A 25,425-nucleotide genomic window follows, 5' to 3' on the forward strand; every position below is an offset into this window, starting at 1 on the left:
TGTGCATCGTAATGTATATATATTGAAATACTGAAAGCTGACTTTATTGTTTTCGAGAGACTTAAAAAAGTCACCAGTGAACAAAGTCAGGATAGAGACTGCAATATCTCTGATGATTTCCATGCAAATATTATAATATTGTTTGTGTATTAACAAGTTTATGCACATTTATGTATCTCTGCTATGATGTACGTTGAAAACATTTAAGAATGTTGTTTGGGTTGCACTTCTTTCTACATAGACATGCACAAATATGGAAACAGCAACTCATTAACAGTCCTTGGGTTGGCTATCTGTTGAGGGCTTCATGTATTATGATTGTTCAACATTCGACAGCTCGCAAGGTGTTCACAGACTTCAATTTAATCCTTATTATTTTGTCTTTTCTCAGGTTGAAAACACAATTATCTTGAATATGTTTATGTTCATATTGACCATTTCATGGTATTAAAATAACACAAAATCATTTTGCTGATTTTAAAAGCCTTGCCAATGTGTAACGCACGAGTAGTGATGGATATATTATAAATTCATTTGTGGGTAATCATGAATATATAATCAGGATTACGCAGCGGATACATAAATATGATAGTTTCTGCTCCACCTTTTCATGCTGTAATCCAATGAAATAATCTAGAGGTTATGACAAAAAAAATAAATATTTGTTGCTCACAAAAAGTTGCGAACGTATTTGACTCATTTAGGAATATGTTTTATTATACATGCATTATAAAAAATAGTATATGTATATATTTTTTTTTATTGGCAGAAAAGAAAATAGTATAATTATAACAAGTTGGTTATGAAAATTTTGACTTAACATTTAAGTTAAATTGCAACATTCAATGCTTCATATAGTACATATATGCTAAAAATGAGTTTGATAATAGTGGTTAGGTATATGTAGAATGTAAATGTTCGTTTTGAAATACATACATGTACGAAAGTGGTGGAAACATGTTTTTTTTTCTTACATGCATGATAGTAAAAACTAGCTATAGAAAGAACAACAAATACATGTATTGTGTAGTGGTCAAAAAGATAAATTATTTTTTTTTTCAACAAGAAGTATTAAGTTTGATATATGCGGAATAAAGGTTCACATTTTAATAGTATAACATGTTTGAGAACCCCACAACTATTCTGTGCATATGTTTACAAGTATGAAAGAATTCTGGTTTGAACATATTTTATTTCATAAACATATACAAATCCTCGAACACAAATCCTTGCAACTTACGAGGTTTTAACCATAAAAACAAAAAGAATGTGTGTTTTAAGGATTACGTTTACTCAGGGGCGAAAAAAAATCCACTAATAGGAACGAAAAACTACTTATCGTTCATTGTAGCCCTTATATTGTGGTGCTATTTTTCATTTTCAAATAACTAGGTCAATGACCTACTTTTTCTGCTAGTGACCTCTAAATGTTTTTAAAAAAAATTGTCCACCATTTCAAGGTTTTCTTTATTTTTTAATTATTAAATAAAAGAAAACAATTTGTAGGTTGGGAAATAATAAAAAAAATGAATAGCTTTACTAATTTTATATTAGAATGAAATGTTTTAAGCTCATATTTTAAGTTTAATTTAGTCCGAATTTCCTCTATCAATTTCCAAAATTGTACCCATTTTTGATCGGGTTTTACAAAAAACTGACTAATAGGAGCTCCAAACCATTAATTGCCTAAAACTGTTTTTATTGTCTGTATTATGTTGTCATTAACATTATATAATTCAATGATCAAAATATCGAGATTATTTATCTTGAATCGATTTTATGTATTTTAAAGATATTTCCAATCACGTGCCAGCCAGTGATATAAATTCATAGACGAGTAAATACAACCATAAGGCTGTTTAAAATTAATTCTACGTTTAACATCACATGAAAATTTAAAACCTACGAGGGAGGGAGGAAAAAAATAAACAAACAAAAATTTCAAACAAGTGTGTATTTATTGAATGTCACTCATTCAGTTTTCAATACACCAACACTGTCATATAATACATATGGTAGGCTTCAGTTCATGTTAACTTTTCCATTTTCTAAGCAAATACTTTTGTGTAATTTATGTTTATATCCTTTCTCTGGGTACATCATGTATACTGGACGAGAAGTGGAGTGACTTGCAAGCACATCAAGCGGTACATCCAATGGATTTTCATCAACACGAATATAGCAACCTATGGGAAAACTTTTTCTTTTCAGGGAAAATGTTGCGCAACACATGTGACTCAACAGATTATCTACATTCAAAATATTGACATTATTTTAATATTTTCATAATGACATCTTTTAAAATTTAACATATCAGAGTTGTGTTGTAAGAGTCACTGTACCTACTTCTAAGAACTCAAGACAGGGTTCTTGAAATAACTGCCATCCTACAAGTGTATTCCACTTCTTTCCATTCTTCCACTTTAGCTGGGCCACCTGTTAGTTTCTTCCTATTATATATTATGAATGAATGAATTATTATTCCTGAACATGTTATTAAAAATGTAGATACATTTCAAATGATAGGGATTTGCAGTCATTATCATGCCAGAACTCTTATCTAAATCAGTAAATTATGCTGACTTAATGCATGGCTTCACTTCAAGTTATTACATCCATAATTATTATTTTTAAAACCAAATAATGTTAGTTCGAACACTAAAATCTTGATTTTATAGGGTCATTCACCTTTGAAATTGAACAAAAGTTAAAAAAGAACAAATTTATCACATTTTGAAGCTAATATTGAAGTCTATGTAGAAAGGTATAATTTTTCAAGTCTTTTTATATCTTTTCAATACAGTGGTGGTGAGAAATTGCTAAAGCTTTCCCTTTCTTAAAAAATGCAAAAAAAAAAAACACTTTACCGTACACATTTTGAGTTTTAATTAAATAAAATGAATAGTCATTTCAGTTGTTGATGGACTACTTAAATAAATATATACAACAAACCTCGTTTTTGCCTTTTTGGGCGAAAGTTGGTTCAGCATAGTTCAGGCTCTGTGACTTGACAACCGACATTAAACTGCTAAACAATATCGAAATAAGATTTTTACTGCCAATTTCGATCATGTGTTTGTCCGATCCATTATCGTTCATTCCTAAAGGGTTTTTTTTACTTTGATGGTGGCGCAGGCTCTCATTTTCTTCATATAATGAAAACTGAATACATGTTTTTCTCACATACAGGATGTAGAATTTAGTCGCTAAACAAAAACCCAAACCAGAACGACTTTTTCAAATCCGGATTTGTTTGTTTTTTCAAAACGACAATTTCGCCGAAACCTATGCGCGCGGGTTATGTTAAACGTAGAATTAATTTTGAACAGCCTAAAATATGTTAAATGATATGAAAAACAAATAAAAACTTAACTCATGCAATTACACCGCAACAGAAAGTTTTTAAGAAATAAATAAGAAAATGAAAAAATTAGTCCGAATTTCCTCTGTTTCAATTTTAATCTACCTTTGTCGGAGCATATCTTCTTCAGATAAACAAATCATGGATGTCAATATCGATATTTGGTAATTACGTTGTTATTTTGAGTTTTTAAAACAATTTTGGGCTTCATATATTGAACTTTGTAGAAATATTTTTTTAATCTCAAACCCTGAGTAAATTAAACGTGATCCCTAAATCTGAATGTAGGTTTTATTAGGTAAATGCAAATTCGTACGCGGGTTTGGTAAGGAAGCATATGGGCAATTTAGCGTCTTATTTAGGCTGTTATATTAAAAGTCGTGAGATTAAATAACTGTTTTGAGTTAGATAAAAAATTTAGTATTATCCTTTGAAATAGAATTCAATGCAATAAAATCGGACAATAATTCACTGGCACGTTGTTGCATTATCACGTGACAGCTATAAATAGCTGACGTTTATTCCTTAACATAAATTGAGACAGAACAACTCTACCCTGCGATGTCCACAAAAAATGAACATATCAAGAAAGGCGGAACATCTTAGTTTTATCAAAACTGCTGCTAGAATCCTATATTCTCCTTTATCAAATAGTAATTAATCCGGTTCTCAAAAAAATCCCCAACTTTTATTCAGTTTTCATTGAAAACAGTATGTTGCAAAAAAAAAACCAACACTTAACACAGTATTCTAGCAGTACTTTTCAATTTAAGCATTGATCAAACTATTGATAAATGTAAAATTTAAACTTCAGTATATACGGGGTAGTGTTGTTCTAGTCGGATATTTATATCATAAACAACAACAGAGGAAACCCTGGCCGAGAAATGAAACCTTTTAGCGAATAATTGAAAAAAAAACTAACATATCACTAAGTGTTCTTTTGTTCCATTCTCAATAAATCACACTAAAATACTTTATTAGAGTTCTTAGATTACTTATAATTTGAATATCTTTACAATGCTTTCAGTTATGACGTCATCGATGTGTAACTCTTTGTAATTCAATCTAATCTCTTGTAAAAAAAAATGTAACCAGATTTTTTTTGGGTATTTGGTCTTACGTTTCGTTGCTTAAATACTTGAATATGTACATAATAACTAAGATTGGTGATTTCACGAAATCATTTCATATGCTTCCTTAACACTTCCGCGTATAAGAGTTATTAGAATATGAATAGCGAGGTTCATTGAATAATTATAATAACTTTAATGTAAAAGATATTAGAATTAATATAGAATAAAAATAAAAACGACTGTAATTTTGAAAATTGCTCTCCTACTTATATTATATACTTAGTATATCTTGTTTGAGTATTGTGATTGATGGTCAAAGTCATTGATAGTTTTTTTTTTTTTGGTTACAAATGAACGTGTTTAACAATGATGTCCAATCCGATTAAATCCGTATATGAAGCCGGTGAGGACGCTACAAAATATTTTGGAAGATTTTGTGTTTTAAGGGACTATACACTGATTATAAATGTACGAGAAGGCATCAAAGTCTAATATACATGGTGGTGACAATAGTGAGTAAATTGGCGGCCATTTTGAATTCTGATTGTAAACAAATCAGGGTACAAAAAATCCTACTTACCTTTCTGCTGTTTTGTCTTTGTATTTTGTAATATTTTGGCCCTTTGATCTGATAACTAACTGTAGTCGACGAAACATGTATGGTTTATCTGTGAAATATTTGGCTATGACTAGCCACAGGTTCTCCCTTTCATACGTTGATGTATTTCTCACTGTCCATAGTTCCTTCTATGAAAGTCAATAACCCCTGACCATGAATAGGTAATACAACCCCACACCATCACTTTCAAATCCCTGCCAGTGTTATGTTTTAAATAACCAATGCATTCGAGAAGGTTAATCTCTCGTTTTTGTTCTTCAGACTTTAGGAACCCCACAACCACTAACAGTTACTGCCATTTCATCATTAAATTTGATCTTACTCGAGTTTTTGGGTACTGTCCATGTTACCTTACTCCTGGCGAAACACGACGATTCTATTTTTATTTGCCGAACGCTGAATTTCTTGGCGATAGCTCGTCTTCTCAGGTCATGTATGAAAGCATTGCTAGATTGTCTTTTTCGACACATTGTCCTTTTCGACACAGACACATAAGTAATATCTACCAGCGTTGATATACGATTCCCTCGAATGATTCGATTTAGAGTCGGGCAACTCCGATCGTCCATTTTTTTCGACCTGATCAGGGACGATTTTCAATAAAGCCGCTTAAGAAATCTACAGAGAGTAAATGGAATGATTTTGAACACTTACGATATTTTACTTTCTTTGAATCCGCTGTCAAATAGCTCCACAATAATTGTTTTTGCTTCATCTGTTCTCCTGTTTGGTATCCATTGTGAACTAATGGCGGTCAAAAGCAGAAGTAGACGCTCGTACCTATAAACAAAGGGCTGGCACAGCCAAAATCATTCTTATGCATGACAACAACAACATTTGACGCTGTGTATGTATCGAAAACTTTATTTTTACAAACCCGACAAAAGAATCAGGGTTAGGTTCAGAATTCAAAATGGCGGCAAATTTACTCACTTTTGACACTATGATGTAGAGGTCAGCTGAATAGTTACTCGTTTGCCTGTATATATGAGCTATTAAAGTCTGTTGTACATTACTTTTTGAATTTGAAAGTTTTTGTACAGTGAATTGCCGAGTAAATTTAACCATATTCAAAGCTTGATACTCTATAGGAAACATAGCTGCAGAATTATAGCTCAACGGGACCATAAAGGTACAGTTCCGACCATACTAAAAAAAAGTATACATGTATTTGTTGCACACAAAAAAGTTGCGCACAGTTTTGGTCATAGGGACACATTCTGTGAATATTCTCATACCAAAATTGTATTGCTGAGGGATAACAAGAGTCGCCATTTATACCTGTAAACAAACCACGCTGTTTCACTTGAATTGGCGGGGATGTTTTCAAGAAAACCAAAGTCAAGTATAAATAAAAGACATCTAAAGTAAAGTGTCTCAGGATTTTTTTTTGTAAGAAATGGTTTACATAATCTATACTTCTATATTAAAATAATAGACTTGAATTTTGAGCTTTAATACCGAGAAATAGGAAGTACTGTCTTTTGTTTTATATATTTTCAACATCATCGGTACTTGAAGATTACCAATTTGTTTTTATTTTATCTCAATAAACATTTGCTAACTAATAATCAACGAAAATTCCTTTAGAAAATCCGGAAATCATCTGGATTTTTTGGATTTTACAATCTTGCGCATGCGCATTACATTCACGCTCAATCACGGGACTCTATTTAGAGTATATTTCCAATATATCACATTTGCGTGGATAAACTTAGAAACGATAATACAAGTACGTGTAAATTTTCATTGGAAATTTGCTTTATAAATATTCTCTTCATCAAAGAAATTACGGGGGATTACTCTAACTCAGTGCATTAAATATGAGAAATCCCAAGAATTCCGAATGACAACATGGTGTGTAAATTAGAAGCGAGTTAAAAAAAAAATTAGTGAAAAAGTGTTTAATTCTTTGTTATTATGAACTAAATTTGTAGATGAAAGATATTTACAGCCTCAAAAAATTTTGTCATTAATAATTTGACTGTTATTTACAATGCAGCTTCATTAATTTTCTTCATAATCGATTTGGAGCGATTCTGCAATTTTTTCCTACATTACGGGTATATGGAAGGCATTTCAGCTGTGGTGAAGGCCTCTTCCGAAACAAAGTTAGATTATATATTATAATTAAACAGAGTGTAGTTATTGTTGGCTTAAAGCTTGGTTATATAAATGTCAACAATACGGTGTGTCGATGTATCTACATGATATATTTCGGAAATGTCCGATATCATTATTATGCAATTTCACGGACGGGCACGCACAGGTCATAGTCTAGTATATTCCTAAATTAGTTTAATAATTCCAATACTGTTCGCAACCTTCTGTGCACAATAAATATGTTTTTTTTAAAAATATTTTCATGATAAATTCCCTAGAAGTCTACCGACTAGGCTTAATGAATATTGATCTGTACTCCGTACAGAATCTTGGTTCTACGCGCTTTGGCAGTCATTGGTGAAATAAGCAGATGGTGATGGTATTGAAATACTTGTTTCCTTTTGTGACTTGGCCGGGTTGTGACGTAGACAAAATACCTGTTCAGTTCCTGGCACACAAAACACCCTACAAACTGCTATCAGTTGTAGCTCATAACATTTGTTTTTAAAGATGTCGAAGTTTACTTTTTTATGGATATAATTGTATTGCACAGGATCAGTTGTATTCTTAATAGCACTAGAAGAAATTCAACATTACATGTATAATGTTTTTGAATATTGACAAAAATTGATTAAATATATTTTTATTAGGACGCCCTACATTCTATGTTTTAAATTAAGTTCATTGAAGAATTATGTTAAAAATCCTTGTTCGGGACATATACCGTAGATCCGGGGTTTTTTGCGTGTCACAAAATTTTCGAACATTGGGAAAATATGTAGCATTCTCAATTTGCGTCAGTCGTTTTTCGCGATTTTAAAAAAATTCTTATAGAAAATGATACAGGATATAATCATCGCCAAAATTACCGGATATACGGTATTCTTTTCTCCAATATGATTCATACTTCATCAATAAAGCGCTTTTGGTCAATGATATGCTGTAATCTAGAACAAAGCTTTTAGGTTTATAGTTAAGATCATATCAGACTGCATTGAAAATTTCAGATCATATTTTTCTCATGTTTGCCTTATCTGCCCCACACTTCACAATAACAGAGCTTTCCGGGAAATAATTCCAATTCAACCAAAAGAATGCATAAGAGGTTTGCAAAAGATTATACATAAAAAATCTTAAGTCATAGTTAAAGTTCGATGCAAGTCTTCTAAAATGTTTTTTCATGAAAATGTTTTAAATCGGAACCTTTGAGATGGTCACCATGTTATTATTTTGAACTTGTTTACAAGTTGACACACATTTAAAACGTTAAAAAAAATGTCATCTAGTTTCATCTGTAGCTTACACTTACGTATGCTGAAATATTACAGACAGCGACTTTGATCATTTTTTTAGACACCGCCACTCAATGTACATGTACACACAAGAAGAGTTACGGTGAAAAGAGTTGACATGATGCTATATTTTTTAGCTATTCGCATATTCTCGACTTTGACAATTTAGTGTTTTTCTCTTTGTGCGATTTTCCCATAATACTATAACATATGAATGTTCCATCCTCTTAGCAAATTTGCTGCAAATTATTTACTGTAACATGTATTTTCTTCTAGCATGTGCAAAATGAAAAACTAAATGACTGTTCTTGAATATTATGATAATTTTCTGCTATAGGTTGATGCAAATGCATAATCAAAATCATGTTTGAATTTGTTCTGGATACAATTATGTTTTATAAATGCAAAAAAAGGTTTTTTAACAGGTTCTCAAAAAGACGCATTCTAACTGATGACAAAGTGTTTCTTTTTTAGTTTTTTTAAGTTTGTCATCACTCTATGAAATAAATGCTTGCCTAATTAGCGTATCACAAAATTTGTTCACTAAAAAAAATCCACAATCATAAAATACAGAACTTTTTAGACATCATGCTATCCGTTTTATTGGCATTTGATTAATGTCAAAGAATAATATACAGAAGAATTTTTTTATTTCAAGTACGTGAGCCACAAGTTAAATCAAATGACCTGAGTAGCTACATGTATTAACTACCTGAAAAACTACCTTTTTACTTTTCTTAGTCAGTTTTTAAATCCAGTCAATGGCAGCTATTTTCCTCTTAACCGCTGATTTTTATCAAAAATACAAATCAAAAAGCGACACACTGTCCTGACTAAAGGTAATCTTTACTGACTGAAAGAAAGTAGTATATATTTGAGCCGTTCATAGTACATCCTAAATCCCATGATTGTAATCTTGAATGCTTCATATACTTGTATGTATAACTTGTTTGCAGTCATTTGGGTTTACGCTTAAAAGGAGTTTGAAAATTGTGCAATATGTAAAAGTTTATTTTGAAATCCGTACATGAACGAAAATGGTGAAAATCAGGCGTTTTTCTTATAGGGCGTTATATTATTTTAGTTTCCATTCTTCAGTATATACAGCGTTGTGCATGCATGATAGTGAAAGGGTAGAAAAATAACAAATATCATTTAGTGGTCAACGCAGTAATTTAAACCTTTTTTCCTTCAACAAGAAGTATTTATTTTTATCTTAGGCGGAATAAAGGTCCAAATTTTAATATTATAACATATATGAGAATCATACATAGGTTCATTTTTGATGAAGAACTATTCTATGCATATGCATTCATGTATGAACTAATTCTCGTTTGAACATATTTTATTTCACAAACATATACCAACGGTTTGATCACAAGTTCTTACAACTTACGAGGTTTTTACCATAAAAACACATAAAAATGTGTGTTTTAAATCTGATTTATGTTTTAATTAGGTACATGCAAATTCGTAAAAGAGGTTCATTGATTCATAACTTAAAAAAGGTAATAGATATTAAAATTAGATACCAATTGTAATCTTGAATATTGCTGTCCTTCTTGTATACATGTATATTCTGTTTGTTTGTCATTAAATTAATCATTTAAACATTTTATCATATCTATATATATATATATATAGAGAGAGAGAGAGAGAGAGAGAGAGAGAGAGAGAGGTGATGCTCATGTTTGCAATACATATCACATATGTTCATTCTTTCGTAGAGAAGTATAATCTGTAAAAGAGAAAAAATACATTTTGTTTTTAAAGATGACGGAAGAATTCTACCAAGACTTCGCTTAAGTTAAATTTTGTGAAAATCTTCACTTTATTTAATAAATTTTATACCATCTAAAGGTCTTCTAATAACCACATTGTTAGGACATTAAAAATCTGAAGAACTGAAGAACTGAAGCGTAAAAAGATGTCAGATGCAAAATGAATTCTTTTACATATCGTAAAATCCGATTATAATACTAGTGAAAAATAACTACAATTCCTATATGTTATATATAAACAAGTACAATTTCTTGTGATTAACATACAAAACATCATACAAAAAGCGTTGTTTCCTATAACATTATTGACTTAGGTAGCAAATGATTAAAAAATATTTTTAAAAAGGCATTTCTTGTAACTTTTATTTCTAAATCAGAGTTCTGTTTACATTTACCTTCATTTTGTCCATTACTTTCAAAGGAGAAAGTCTGAACGTAGGTATGTTGATTTCGATTACCTTCTGCTGCGCTATCTTGTAAACTTTTCAAAAAGTATTTCAAAGATGTTTAAAAGATAGATATGCTAATGCGAAATATACAATAAAAAGTTGACGAATATTACTATACATTTAGTACATAATTATATACTTACCGGTTGTTTTCTAAAGATAAAACAAACGTTAATATGTTAAAAACTAATAAAGAAAAGGAACATGTGAAATCGCATTTCTGTTTATAGAAGCCGTAACACATTGGATTACATTATATACACTTTATAGAAGTATAGTATGCTTAATTAAATTAAGTTACTTTTCTTCCTGATATCCAAATAAATAAATAACATTATCAAAACGGTGGCTACAGCAAGAATCGATCCACAGGTGGTAGCCACAACAAGCAGAATTGTATTTACTGGAAAAAAAGTGTTACTCATAACAATTTTACATTGTAACAATTGTTATGAAATTGATTTTGAAAATTTTAATAGTCTGTAAGCATATTCAATAAAAAAAATGTATTGCTATTTAACAGAAAAAGTATACAGTACCAATGGAATTTTCCTTGTCCGAAAACTCTTCCACAATGAAAGAAAGTGAATAATTCCCCAGGCGGTTGAACACTATGATGCTGTTGGTACCGAACCACTCTCTTGTAATATTTGGCATATTTAATCGACAACTGTAACCATAAAGTTTTACTATCCTTCCGAAAGCAGAAAGTTTTACTTCGGCTGGAGCAAAGGAAACACTGCTGCGATGAATTATTTCATAATTTTGGTTTCTAACCAAAACTAAACTAAATGGAGCTGGAAAGGATATCGAGCTCAAGGATAACGTCAAATTGTCGGCAGGATCAGCAACAACCGTTTGTGGAGGCATCGGCATGTATGGTGGTCCTAAAAGTTAAAATCAAAGGCCGGAACGGCCACAAAGGCGTCGAGCTGACATTTTCTTTTATATAGAATGATATCAATAATTTGAATTTCTGTACTAATATATATGGTCGTTTATCAAAAAATATAAGAATAAAAAAGGAAATAAATTACGTTTTGTGCTGTTTCAAAAACAATAATCAGTATATTTCGTTATAAAATAGGTAGTGATGAGTATATAATACAATAACTCATCATGGTTACAAAAATCGAAGAAATTTCAAAGTTAAAAAAAATTTATTATTTTCTTTCTGCTTTAAAAAGTCTTTGCACATTTCACAGGCTCATAATTTGAATACATTAACAGTGTGTCCCTAAATGTAATAATAAAACATACTTTTATCTATTTCAATTCCCGTTTGAAACAAGATTACCTATGCTATGGTTGTTTACAAACAAATCCACAACACGTGCTATCTAAAATGCTCGACCAAACCAACTGCATTATCGTGTTTATTAATATTTGCAACAAAATCTCTAGATAAGTTTATCGCTTACAATTATTTTGGAGACCATACCCGATAACAAATACATTTACATATCAAATTTTATTTCTATCGGGCACAGTCTCCAATCAAAATGCAAGCGATAAACTTAAATAATATTTTAGTGAATGTTTACATTGCACCTTATTGTATTCATCCGCCATTTCTTGATTAAGCAAATTTATACTAATGCAATGAGTTGTCAATAACCAGGGAGGCAAAGTTGGTTTTTTTGTACACAATTTAGTTGAATAAAAGGAATACAAATCTTGTAATACGTTTAATACTTCAAGGAACTTATTTTTTATGCGCATTAAAAAGGCGGTGCAGTGCATGAATTTTTGGACGATTGCCAATCCAGACGATCGCTAGAAGGCTGCCGAGCATTAGCTCGACGCCTTAAAAACAAATCTAAGTATTTGAATAATATCCCAAAAATGACGTATGTAAATGGCTATAAAACACCTTTTTTACCGTTTAAGTTCAAACTGACCGAACTTGTAAGCTTCATTTGAAGTCCTGACCCTCCACAGGAATAAAATCCAACAGTGCAGACATATTTTCCCGAGTCCTTGTACGATACGTCTTTAAGAGTGATTTCCGGGGTAGTAAATTTTCTAACTATTGTTGAATCGATCCCTATTTTGTGCTCCCACTCCACACTGAATGGTGTGTAAGACCCATTTAGTGGACATTGTAAAGTGAAGTCGTCAGAAATATATTTGGTTATAAAGGTTTGTTGACTTCCTAAAATACACATACATTTTGATTAGTTTTACCAATTTTCAATTATTGGGACATATGTAATACAAATATCTGAATCTTATATTCACTTAAAAAAGCATATTTTTAACGTTAAAATGATAAAAAGAAAATTTATTCCAAATGTGTGCGGATCAGAAAGTGGACAAATAAGATATACTCGGGATAGCTGAAATACTGTGGTCCAAGCTATTTCCACGGGGTCTAGAACCGTTGTTACATTCCAGAATTGGCGAAACTATGACCCGGTATGTCGACTCTGAGTCAGTTCCTTCAAACGAATAACTGGTAAGCGTGGTGCCACTCGTTGTGATTTCTTGATTGTTCTTTAAAAGTCGAACACTGTATAAACTCGGAAAACATCCATCTGGATTGGTTTGAATTGTCCAATTGACTTTAAGTGTACATCTGTTTATCCATAAACTCATGTCTCCATCTTTTTCTTGTGGTCGTACGCCTGAACAAAGGTTAGACATATTTTTTTAACATTTGCATCTTTCAAGTTATATTTAAGCTGTTATTATTTCATATCAATATTTTACTTTATTTTTTTTAATCATCAAGCACATCATTATTAAACTTACTGTAAGCAACTGTAAGTATCACAATAACTCTCCGAACCAAAGTTTTTTCGAGGCAAAATAAGACAGACATTTTGTTATTAATTAATCTAAAGTGTAAACAAGATGAATTTCAAGTGACTCGTCCAAATCGGAAATGTGTTGTTCATTATATCAAACAGTCACAACATCAAAACACAGTCATTGTTCACTACGGGAAAGGAAATGCGTCGTATGGAGGAAGAATGAGGACAAGATCTGGTTTTCTATACATTTAAGTTACAACACATATACATGTCAGCTGTTAAAAAAAATCATTTTATTTAGACAGTCGGGATTTTTAAATTGATGATTTTGTCTTTGAAGTTCTTGTTAAAACTATACTGATTACTCTTCCTATTGTAAGTCGCCATTGGGTGGATTTACCTGACATATTATTTAAACCATTTCATGTCAATTCGAAGGCTTAAAAATTAAGAATACACTGCATTGATATTATGGTAAATGCGGGTTGGATGAGGCGAGTGGTCTTGAGGCCGACTCGAGCAAAATAAAGTGATTTATTTATTTTGAATTTGAGAGTAGGGTTTCTGTTTACCGTTTAGACACCTACAGATTGTATAACATAATTGTCTGATCGGCTTGCATTTTCATAATTACTGTATTTCGTTAAAAGCAATATCCATCCCTTTTTAAAGATTTTTTTAGTTTACTCATTTGTGCTGAATATTAAATGTTTGGACCGGAAGGATGTGGGGTGAGGATTTTCTAGTTACAAATTTGAATGATGTACATGTACAGCTGGTAATTAAACTCTATTTTTGATTTTCCCTTCTCTATTTTCAGAGACATTTATTTTTTATCAGTGTTTACAAATCATGATACTTTCAATTAATTTAAAACTTCAATTAAAAGTTCTCTTAATTTGTATTTCATATTTATTTTCAAAAACGTGTGAAGTGTCTCTTTAATTTAAAATGTTGAAGTACATTCATTTCGCACTTTTAAAATTTGTCATTCCCATATCTATCTCGTTTTGTGTCTGGTTGACATTGACATCATGAGAGATAATGTTCGTGTTGTACCATGTTGTACAAATCGGTAATGCTGTGCATCGTAATGTATATATATTGAAATACTGAAAGCTGACTTTATTGTTTTCGAGAGACTTAAAAAAGTCACCAGTGAACAAAGTCAGGATAGAGATTGCAATATCTCTGATGATTTCCATGCAAATATTATAATATTGTTTGTGTATTAACAAGTTTATGCACATTTATGTATCTCTGCTGTGATGTACGTTGAAAACATTTAAGAATGTTGTTTGGGTTGCACTTCTTTCTACATAGACATGCACAAATATGGAAACAGCAACTCATTAACAGTCCTTGGGTTGGCTATCTGTTGAGGGCTTCATGTATTATGATTGTTCAACATTCGACAGCTCGCAAGGTGTTCACAGACTTCAATTAAATCCTTATTATTTTGTCTTTTCTCAAGTTGAAAACACAATTATCTTGAATATGTTTATGTTCATATTGACCATTTCATGGTATTAAAATAACACAAAATCATTTTGCTGATTTTAAAAGCCTTGCCAATGTGTAACGCACGAGTAGTGATGGATATATTATAAATTTATTTGTGGGTAATCATGAATATATAATCAGGATTACGCAGCGGATACATAAATATGATAGTTTCTGCTCCACCTTTTCATGCTGTAAACCAATGAAATAATCTAGAGGTAATGACAAAAAAAAAATTTGTTTTATTATACATGCATTATAAAGAATAGTATATATATATATATTTTTTTTTATTGGCAGAAAAGAAAATAGTATAATTATAACAAGTTGGTTATGAAAATTTTGACTTAACATTTAAGTTAAATTGCAACATTCAATGCTTCATATAGTACATATATGCTGAAAATGAGTTTGATAATAGTGGTTAGGTATATGTAGAATGTAAATGTTCGTTTTGAAATACATACATGTACGAAAGTGGTGGAAACATGTTTTTTTTCTTACATGCATGATAGTAAAAACTAGAAAGAACAACAAATATTGTGTAGTGGTCAAAAAGATAAATTATTTTTTTTTCTTCAACAAGAAGTATTAAGTTTTATATATGCGGAATAAAGGTTCACATTTTAATAGTATAACATGTTTGAGAACCCCACAACTATTCTGTGCATATGTTTACAAGTATGAAAGAATTCTGGTTTGAACATATTTTATTTCATAAACATATACAAATCCTCGAACACAAATCCTTGCAACTTACGAGGTTTTAACCATGAAAACAAAAAGAATGTGTGTTTTAAGGATTACGTTTACTCAGGGGCGAAAAAAATTCCACTAATAGGAACGAAAAACTACTTATCGTTCATTGTAGCCCCACTATTGTGGTGCTATTTTTCATTTTCAAATAACTAGGTCAATGACCTACTTTTTCTGCTAGTGACCTCTAAATGTTTTTTTAAAAAAAATTGTCCACCATTTCAAGGTTTTCTTTATTTTTTAATTATTAAAAAAAAGAAAACAATTTGTAGGTTGGGAAATGATAAAAAATGAATAGCTTTACTAATTTTATATTAGAATGAAATGTTTTAAGCTCATATTTTAAGTTTAATTTAGTCCGAATTTCCTCTATCAATTTCCAAAATTGTACCCATTTTTGATCGGGTTTTACAAAAAACTGACTAATAGGAGCTCCAAACCACTAATTGCCTAAAACTGTTTTTATTGTCTGTATTATATTGTCATTAACATTATATAATTCAATGATCAAAATATCGAGATTATTTATCTTGAATCGATTTTATGTATTTTAAAGATATTTCCAATCACGTGCCAGCCAGTGATATAAATTCATAGACGAGTAAATACAACCATAAAATATGTTAAATGATATGAAAAACAAATAAAAACTTAACTTTTGCAATTACACCGCAACCGAAAGTTTTTAAGAAATAAATAAGAAAATGAAAAAATTAGTCCGAATTTCCTCTGTTTCAATTTTAATCTACCTTTGTCGGAGCATATCTTCTTCAGATAAACAAATCATGGATGTCAATATCGATATTTGTTAATAACGTTGTTATTTTGAGTTTTTAAAACAATTTTGGGCTTCAGATATTGAACTTTGTAGAAATATTTTTTTAATCTCAAACCCTGAGTAAATTAAACGTGATCCCTAAATCTGAATGTAGGTTTTATTAGGTAAATGCAAATTCGTACGCGGGTTTGGTAAGGAAGCATATGGGCAATTTAGCGTCTTATTTAGGCTGTTATATTCAAAATCGTGAGATTAAATAACTGTTTTGAGTTAGATAAAAAATTTAGTATTATCCTTTGAAATAGAATTCAACGCAATAAAATCGGACAATAATTCACTGGCACATTGTTGCATTATCACGTGACAGCTATAAATAGCTGACGTTTATTCCTTAATATAAATTGAGACAGAACAACTCTACCCTGCGATGTCCATAAAAAATGAACATATCAAGAAAGGCCGAACATCTTAGTTTTATCAAAACCGCTGCTAGAATCCTATATTCTCCTTTATCAAATAGTAATTAATCCGGTTCTCAAAAAAATCCCCAACTTTTATTAAGTTTTCATTGAAAACAGTATGTTGCAAAAACAACCCAACACTTAACACAGTATTCTAGCAGTACTTTTCAATTTAAGCATTGATCAAACTATTGATAAATGTAAAATTTAAACTTCAGTATATACGGGGTAGTGTTGTTCTAGTCGGATATTTATATCATAAACAACAACAGAGGAAAGCCTGGCCGAGAAATGAAACCTTTTAGCGAATACTTGAAAAAAACCTAACATATCACTAAGTGTTCTCAATAAATCACACTAAAATACTTTATTAGAGTTCTTAGATTACTTATAATTTGAATATCTTTACAATGCTTTCAGTTATGACGTCATCGATGTGTAACTCTTTGTAATTCAATCTAATCTTTTGTAAAAAAAAAATGTAACCAGATTTTTTTTTGGGGTATTTGGTCTACGTTTCGTTGCTTAAATACTTGAATATGTACATAATAACTAAGACTGGTGATTTCACGAAATTGCATGTAACTCATATTTCATATGCTTCCTTAACACTTCCGCGTATAAGAGTTATTAGAATATGAATAGCGAGGTTCATTGAATAATTATAATAACTTTAATGTAAAAGATATTAGAATTGATATAAAATAAAAAAAAAAAAGACTGTAATTTTGAAAATAGCTCTCCTACTTATATTATATACTTAGTATATCTTGTTTGAGTATTGTGATTGATGGTCAAAGTCATTGATAGTTTTTTTTTTGGTTACAAATGAACGTGTTTAACAATGATGTCCAATCCGATTAAATCCGTATATGAAGCCGGTTAGGACGCTACAAAATATTTTGGAAGATTTTGTGTTTTAAGGGACTATACACTGATTATAAATATACGTGAAGGCATCAAAGTCTAATATACATGGTGGTGACAATAGTGAGTAAATTGGCGGCCATTTTGAATTCTGATTGTAAACAAATCAGGGTACAAAAAAATCCTACTTACCTTTCTGCTGTTTTGTCTTTATATTTTGTAACATTTTGGCCCTTTGATCTGATAACTAACTGTAGTCGACGAAACATGTATGGTTTATCTGTGAAATATTTGGCTATGACTAGCCACAGGTTCTCCCTTTCATACGTTGATGTATTTCTCACTGTCCATAGTTCCTTCTATGAAAGTCAATAACCCCTGACCATGAATAGGTAATACAACCCCACACCATCACTTTCAAATCCCTGCCAGTGTTATGTTTTAAATAACCAATGCATTCGAGAAGGTTAATCTCTCGTTTTTGTTCTTCAGACTTTAGGAACCCCACAACCACTAACAGTTACTGCCATTTCATCATTAAATTTGATCTTACTCGAGTTTTTGGGTACTGTCCATGTTACCTTACTCCTGGCAAAACACGACGATTCTAATTTTATTTGCCGAACGCTGAATTTCTTGGCGATAGCTCGTTTTCTCAGGTCATGTATGAAAGCATTGCTAGATTGTCTTTTTCGACGCATTGTCCTTTTCGACACAGACACATAAGTAATATCTACCAGCGTTGATATACGATTCCCTCGAATGATTCGATTTAGAGTCGGGCAACTCCGATCGTCCATTTTTTTTCGACCTGATCAGGGACGATTTTCAATAAAGCCGCTAAAGAAATCTACAGAGAGTAAATGGAATGATTTTGAACACTTAAGATATTTTACTTTCTTTGAATCCGCTGTCAAATAGCTCCACAATAATTGTTTTTGCTTCATCTGTTCTCCTGTTGTTTGGTATCCATTGTAAACTAATGGCGGTCAAAAGCAGAAGTAGACGCTCGTACCTATAAACAAAGGGCTGGCACAGCCAAAATCATTCTTATGCATGACAACAGCAACATTTGACGCTGTGCATGTATCGAAAACTTTATTTTTACAAACCCGACAAAAGAATCAGGGTTAGGTTCAGAATTCAAAATGGCGGCAAATTAACTCACTTTTGACACTATGATGTAGATCAGCTGAATAGTTACTCGTTTGCCTGTATATATGAGCTATTAAAGTCTGTTGTACATTACTTTTTGAATTTGAAAGTTTTTGTACAGTGAATTGCCGAGTAAATTCAACCATATTCACAGCTTAATACTCTATAGGAAACATAGCTGCAGAATTATAGCTCAACGGGACCATGAAGGTACAGTTCCGACCATACTAAAAAAAAGTATCCATGTATTTGTTGCACACAAAAACGTTGCGCACAGTTTTGGTCATAGGGATACATTCTGTGAATATTCTCATACCAAAATTGTATTGCTGAGGGATAACAAAATGTTTACAAGAAAACCAAAGTCAAGTATAAATAAAAGACATCTAAAGTAAAGTGTCTCAGGATTTTGTTTTTGTAATAAATGGTTTACATAATCTATACTTCTATATTAAAATAATAGACTTGAATTTTGAGCTTTAATACCGAGAAATAGGAAGTACTGTCTTTTGTTTTATATATTTTAAACATCATCGGTACTTGAAGATTACCAATTTGTTTTTATTTTATCTCAATAAACCTTTGCTAACTAATAATCAACGAAAATTCCTTTAGAAAATCCGGAAATCATCTGGATTTTTTGGATTTTACAATCTTGCGCATGCGCATTACATTCACGCTCAATCACGGGACTCTATTTAGAGTATTTTTCCAATATATCACATTTGCGTGGATAAACTTAGAAACGATAATACAAGTACGTGTAAATTTTCATTGGAAATTTGCTTTATAAATATTCTCTTCATCAAAGAAATTACGGGGGATTACTCTAACTCAGTGCATTAAATATGAGAAATCCCAAGAATTCCGAATGACAACATGGTGTGTAAATTAGAAGCGAGTTAAAAAAAAATTAGTGAAAAAGTGTTTAATTCTTTGTTATTATGAACTAAATTTGTAGATGAAAGATATTTACAGCCTCAAAAATTTTGTCATTAATAATTTGACTGTTATTTTCAATGCAGCTTCATTGATTTTCTTCATAATCGTTTCGGAGCGATTCTGCAACTTTTTCCTACATTACGGGTATATGGAAGGCATTTTAGCTGTGGTGAAGGCCTCTTCCGAAACAAAGTTAGATTATATATTGTAACTAAACAGAGTGTAGTTATTGTTGGCTTAAAGCTTGGTTATATAAATGTCAACAATACGGTGTGTCGATGTATCTACATAATATATTTCGGAAATGTCCGATATCATTATTATGCAATTTCACGGACGGGCACGCACAGGTCATAGTCTAGTATATTCCTAAATTAGTTTAATAATTCCAAAACCGTTCGCAACCTTATGTGCACAATAAATATAGTTTTTTAAAAAATATTTTCATGATAAATTCCCTAGAAGTCTACCGACTAGGCTTAATGATTATTGATCTGTACTCCGTACAGAATCTTGGTTATACGCGCTTTGGCAGTCATTGGTGAAATAAGCAGATGGTGATGGTATTGAAATACTTGTTTCCTTTTGTGACTTGGCCGGGTTGTGACGTAGACAAAATACCTGTTCAGTTCCTGGCACACAAAACACCCTACAAACTGCTATCAGTTGTAGCTCATAACATTTGTTTTTAAAGATGTCGAAGTTTACTTTTTTATGGATATAATTGTATTGCACAGGATCAGTTGTATTCTTAATAGCACTAGAAGAAATTCAACATTACATGTATAATGTTTTTGAATATTGACAAAAATTGATTAATTATATTTTTATTAGGACGCCCTACATTCTATGTTTTAAATTAAGTTCATTGAAGAATTATGTTAAAAATCCTTGTTCGGGACATATACAGTAGATCCGGGGTTTTTTTGCGTGTCACAAAATTTTCGAACATGGGGAAAATATGTAGCATTCTCAATTTGCGTCAGTCGTTTTTCGCGATTTTAAAAAAATTCTTATAGAAAATGATACAGGATATAATCATCGCCAAAATTACCGGATATACGGTATTCTTTTCTCCAATATGATTCATACTTCATCAACAAAGCGCTTTTGGTCAATGATATGCTGTAATCTAGAACAAAGCGTTTAGGTTTATAGTTAAGATCATATCAGACTGCATTGAAAATTTCAGATCACATTTTTCTCATGTTTGCCTTATCTGGCCCACACTTCACAATAACAGAGCTTTCCGGGAAATGATTCCAATTCAACCAAAAGAATGCATAAGAGGTTTGCAAAAGATTATACATAAAAAATCTTCAGTCATAGTTAAAGTTCGATGCAAGTCTTCTAAAATGTTTTTTCATGAAAATGTTTTAAATCGGAACCTTTGAGATGGTCACCATGTTATTATTTTGAACTTGTTTACAAGTTGACACACATTTAAAACGTTAAAAAAAAAAGTCATCTAGTTTCATCTGTAGCTTACACTTACGTATGCTGAAATATATCAATTTTTTAGACACCGCCACTCAATGTACATGTACATGTACACACAAGAAGAGTTACGGTGAAAAGAGTTGACATGATGCTATATTTTTTAGCTATTCGCATATTCTCGACTTTGACAATTTAGTGTTTTTCTCTTTGTGCGATTTTCCCATTATATTATAACATATGAATGTTCCATCCTCTTAGCAAATTTGCTGCAAATTATTTACTGTAACATGTATTTTCTTCTAGCATGTGCAAAATGAAAAACTCATTGACTGTTCTTGAATATTATGATAATTTTCTGCTATAGGTTGCTGCAAATGCATAATCAAATTCATGTTTGAATTTGTTCTGGATACAATTATGTTTTATAAATGCAAAAAAAGGTTTTTTAACAGGTTCTCAAAAAGACGCATTCTAACTGATGACAAAGTGTTTCTTTTGAAGTTTTTTTAAGTTTGTCATCACTCTATGAAATAAATGCTTGCCTAATTAGCGTATCACAAAAATTGTCCACTAAAAAAATCCACAATCATAAAATACAGAACTTTTTAGACATCATGCTATCCGTTTTTTTGGCATTTGATTAATGTCAAAGAATAATATACAGAAGAATTTTTTTATTTCAAGTACGTGAGCCACAAGTTAAATCAAATGACCTGAGTAGCTACATGTATTAACTACCTGAAAAACTACCTTTTTACTTTTCTTAGTCAGTTTCTAAATCCAGTCAATGGCAGCTATTTTCCTCTTAACCGCTGATTTTTATCAAAAAGACAAATCAAAAAGCGACACACTGTCCTGACTAAAGGTAATCTTTACTGACTGAAAGAAAGTAGTATATATTTGAGCCGTTCATAGTACATCCTAAATCCCATGATTGTAATCTTGAATGCTTCATATACTTGTATGTATAACTTGTTTGCAGTGATTTGGGTTTACGCTTAAAAGGAGTTTGAAAATTGTGCAATATGTAAAAGTTTATTTCGAAATACGAACATGAACGAAAATGGTGAAAACAAGGCGTTTTTCTTATAGGGCGTTATATTATTTTAGTTTCCAATCTTCAGTATATACAGCGTTGTGAATGCATGAAAGTGAAAGGGTAGAAAAATAAAAAATATCATGAAGTGGTCAACGCAGTAATTTAAACCTTTTTTCCTTCAACAAGAAGTATTTATTTTTATTTTAGGCGGAATAAAGGTCCAAATTTTAATATTATAACATATATGAGAATCATACATAGGTTCATTTTTGATGAAGAACTATTCTATGCATATGCATTCATGTATGAACTAATTCTCGTTTGAACATATTTTATTTCACAAACATATACAAACGGTTTGATCACAAGTTCTTACAACTTACGAGGTTTTTACCATAAAAACACATAAAATGTGTGTTTTAAATCTGATTTATGTTTTAATTATGTACATGCAAATTCGTAAAAGGGGTTCATTGATTCATAACTTAAAAAAGGTAATAGATAATAAAAATAAATACCAATTGTTATCTTGAATATTGCTCTCCTTCTTGTATACATGTATATTCTGTTTGTTTGTCATTAAATTAATCAATTTAAACATTTTATCACATATATATATAGAGAGAGAGAGAGAGAGAGAGAGAGAGAGAGAGAGAGAGGAGAGAGAGAGAGAGAGAGAGAGAGAGTGGTGATGCTCATGTTTGCAATACATTTCACATATGTTCATTCTTTCGTAGAGAAGTATAATCTGTAAAAGAGAAAAAAAACATTTTGTTTTTAAAGATGACGGAAGAATTCTACCAAGAGTTCGCTTAAGTTAAATTTTGTGAAAATGTTCACTTTATTTAATAAATTTTATACCATCTAAAGGTCTTCTAATAACCACATTGTTAGGACATTAAAATCTGAAGAACTGACGCGTAAAAAGATGTCAGATGCAAAATGAATTCTTTTACATATCGTAAAATCCGATTTTAGTGAAAAATAACTACAATTCCTATATGTTATATATAAACAAGTCCAATTTCTTGTGATTAACATAAATGTATCATACAAAAAGCGTTGTTTCCTATAACATTATTGACTTAGGTAACAAATAATTAAAAAAACATTTTTAAAAAGGCATTTCTTGTAACTTTTATTTCTAAATCAGAGTTCTGTTTACATTACCTTCATTTTGTCCATTACTTTCAAAGGAGAAAGTCTGAACGTAGGTATGTTGATTTTGATTACCTTCTGCTGTGCTATCTTGTAAACTTTTCAAAAAGTATTTCAAAGATGTTTAAAAGATAGATATGCTAATGCGAAATATACAATAAAAAGTTGACGAATATTGCTATACCTTTAGTACATAATTATATACTTACCGGTTGTTTTCTAAAGATAAAACAAACGTTAATATGTTAAAGACTAATAAAGAAAAGGAACATGTGAAATCGCATTTCTGTTTATAGAAGCCGTAACACATTGGATTACATTAATTACACTTTATAGAAGTATAGTACATGTATGCTTAATTAAATCAAGTTACTTTTCTTCCTGATATCCAAATAAATGAAAAGCATTATCAAAACGGTGGCTACAGCAAGAATCGATCCACATGTGCTAGCCAAAACAAGCAGAATTGTATTTACTGGAAAAAAAAGTGTTACTCATAACAATTTTACATTGTAACAATTGTTATGAAATTGATTTTGAAAATTTTAATACTCTGTAAGCATATTCAATTAAAAAAGTATTGCTATTTAACAGAAAAAGTATACTGTACCAATAGAATTTTCCTTGTCCGAAAACTCTTCCACAATGAAAGAAAATGAATAATTCCCCAGGCGGTTGAACACTATGATGCTGTTGGTTCCGAACCACTCTCTTGTAATATTTGGCATATTTAATCGACAACTGTAACCATAAAGTGTAACTACCCTTCCGAAAGCAGAAAGTTTTACCTCGGTTGGAGCAAAGGAAACACTGCTGCGATGAATTATTTCATTATTTTGGTTTCTAACCAAAACTAAACTAAATGGAGCTGGAAAGGATATCAAGCTCAAGGATAACGTCAAATTGTCGGCAGGATCAGCAACAACTGTTTGTTGAGGCATCGGTATGTATGGTGGTCCTAAAAGTTAAAAAAAAAAATTTAGGTATTTGAATAATTTCCCCAAAATGACGTATGTTAATGACTATTAAACACCTTTTTTACCGTTTAAGTTCAGACTGACCGAACTTGTAAGCTTCCTTTGAAGTCCTGACCCTCCACAGAAATAAAATCCAACAGTGCAGACATATTTTCCCGAGTCCTTGTACGATACGTCTGTAAGAGTGATTTCCGGGGTAGTAAATTTTCTAACTATTGTTGAATCGATCCCTATTTTGTGCTCCCACTCCACACTGAATGGTGTGTAAGACCCATTTAGTGGACATTGTAAAGTGAAGTCGTCGGAAATATATTTGGTTATGAAGGTTTGTTGACTTCCTAAAATACACATATATTTCGATTAGTTTTACCAATTTTCAACTATTGGAACATATTTAGTACAAATATATGAATCGTATATTCACTTAAAAAGCATATTTTTATCGTTAAATGATTACTAGTAAATATTTTTCTATTCCAAATGCGTGCAGATCGGAAAGTGAACATATAGGATATACTTGGGATAGCTGAAGTACTGTGGTCCAAGCTATTCCCACGGGATCTAGAACCGTTGTTACATTCCAGAATTGGCGAAACTATGACCCGGTATGTCGACTCTGAGTCAGTTCCTTCAAACGAATAACTGGTAAGCGTGGTATCACTCGTTGCGATTTCTTGATTGTTCTTTAAAAGTCGAACACTGTATAAATTCGGAACACATCCATCTAGTTTGGTTTGAATTGTCCAATTGACTTTAAGTGTACACCTGTTTATCCATAAAATCATGTCCCCATCTTTTTCTTGTGATCGTACGCCTGAATAAAGATAAGAAGTATTTTTTTAACTTTTGCATCTCTCGAGTTATATTAAAGCTGTTTACATTTCATATCAATACACATATTTTACTTGATCT

At 31.2% G+C, this 25,425-nt stretch overlaps 2 protein-coding genes and 2 long non-coding RNA genes across 4 annotated transcripts; all 4 read right to left on the reverse strand.

Annotated features, from left to right (window-relative positions):
• Nucleotides 1-1,924: 1,924 nt before the first annotated feature.
• On the reverse strand, nt 1,925-3,171 carry LOC128156522 (uncharacterized). Its single transcript, XR_008239730.1, has 3 exons — nt 2,953-3,171; nt 2,347-2,450; nt 1,925-2,186 (listed from the first exon to the last, which is right to left on the reverse strand). It is a non-coding gene; the product is annotated as an uncharacterized LOC128156522 (long non-coding RNA).
• Nucleotides 3,172-10,093: 6,922 nt separating this feature from the next.
• On the reverse strand, nt 10,094-11,601 carry LOC128156524 (uncharacterized). The gene is made up of 3 exons (XR_008239731.1): nt 11,221-11,601; nt 10,628-11,084; nt 10,094-10,189 (listed from the first exon to the last, which is right to left on the reverse strand). It is a non-coding gene; the product is annotated as an uncharacterized LOC128156524 (long non-coding RNA).
• A 927-nt stretch (nt 11,602-12,528) lies between these two features.
• Nucleotides 12,529-13,799, reverse strand: LOC128156523 (uncharacterized). Its single transcript, XM_052818689.1, has 3 exons — nt 13,436-13,799; nt 13,012-13,308; nt 12,529-12,836 (listed from the first exon to the last, which is right to left on the reverse strand). The coding sequence occupies exons 1-3, from the start codon at nt 13,503-13,505 to the stop codon at nt 12,544-12,546; spliced, it is 660 nt and encodes a 219-aa protein (XP_052674649.1). The 5' UTR covers nt 13,506-13,799; the 3' UTR covers nt 12,529-12,543.
• A 9,252-nt stretch (nt 13,800-23,051) lies between these two features.
• LOC128156686 (uncharacterized) lies at nt 23,052-24,864 on the reverse strand. The gene is made up of 4 exons (XM_052818915.1): nt 24,579-24,864; nt 24,147-24,494; nt 23,910-24,011; nt 23,052-23,755 (listed from the first exon to the last, which is right to left on the reverse strand). Exons 1-4 carry the CDS (start codon nt 24,862-24,864, stop codon nt 23,742-23,744), a joined length of 750 nt encoding a protein of 249 aa, XP_052674875.1. The 3' UTR covers nt 23,052-23,741.
• Between the last annotated feature and the right edge of the window lie 561 nt (nt 24,865-25,425).

The sequence above is a fragment of the Crassostrea angulata genome, chromosome 7 (genome assembly GCF_025612915.1).
Source record: "Crassostrea angulata isolate pt1a10 chromosome 7, ASM2561291v2, whole genome shotgun sequence".
NCBI lineage: Eukaryota > Metazoa > Mollusca > Bivalvia > Ostreida > Ostreidae > Magallana > Magallana angulata.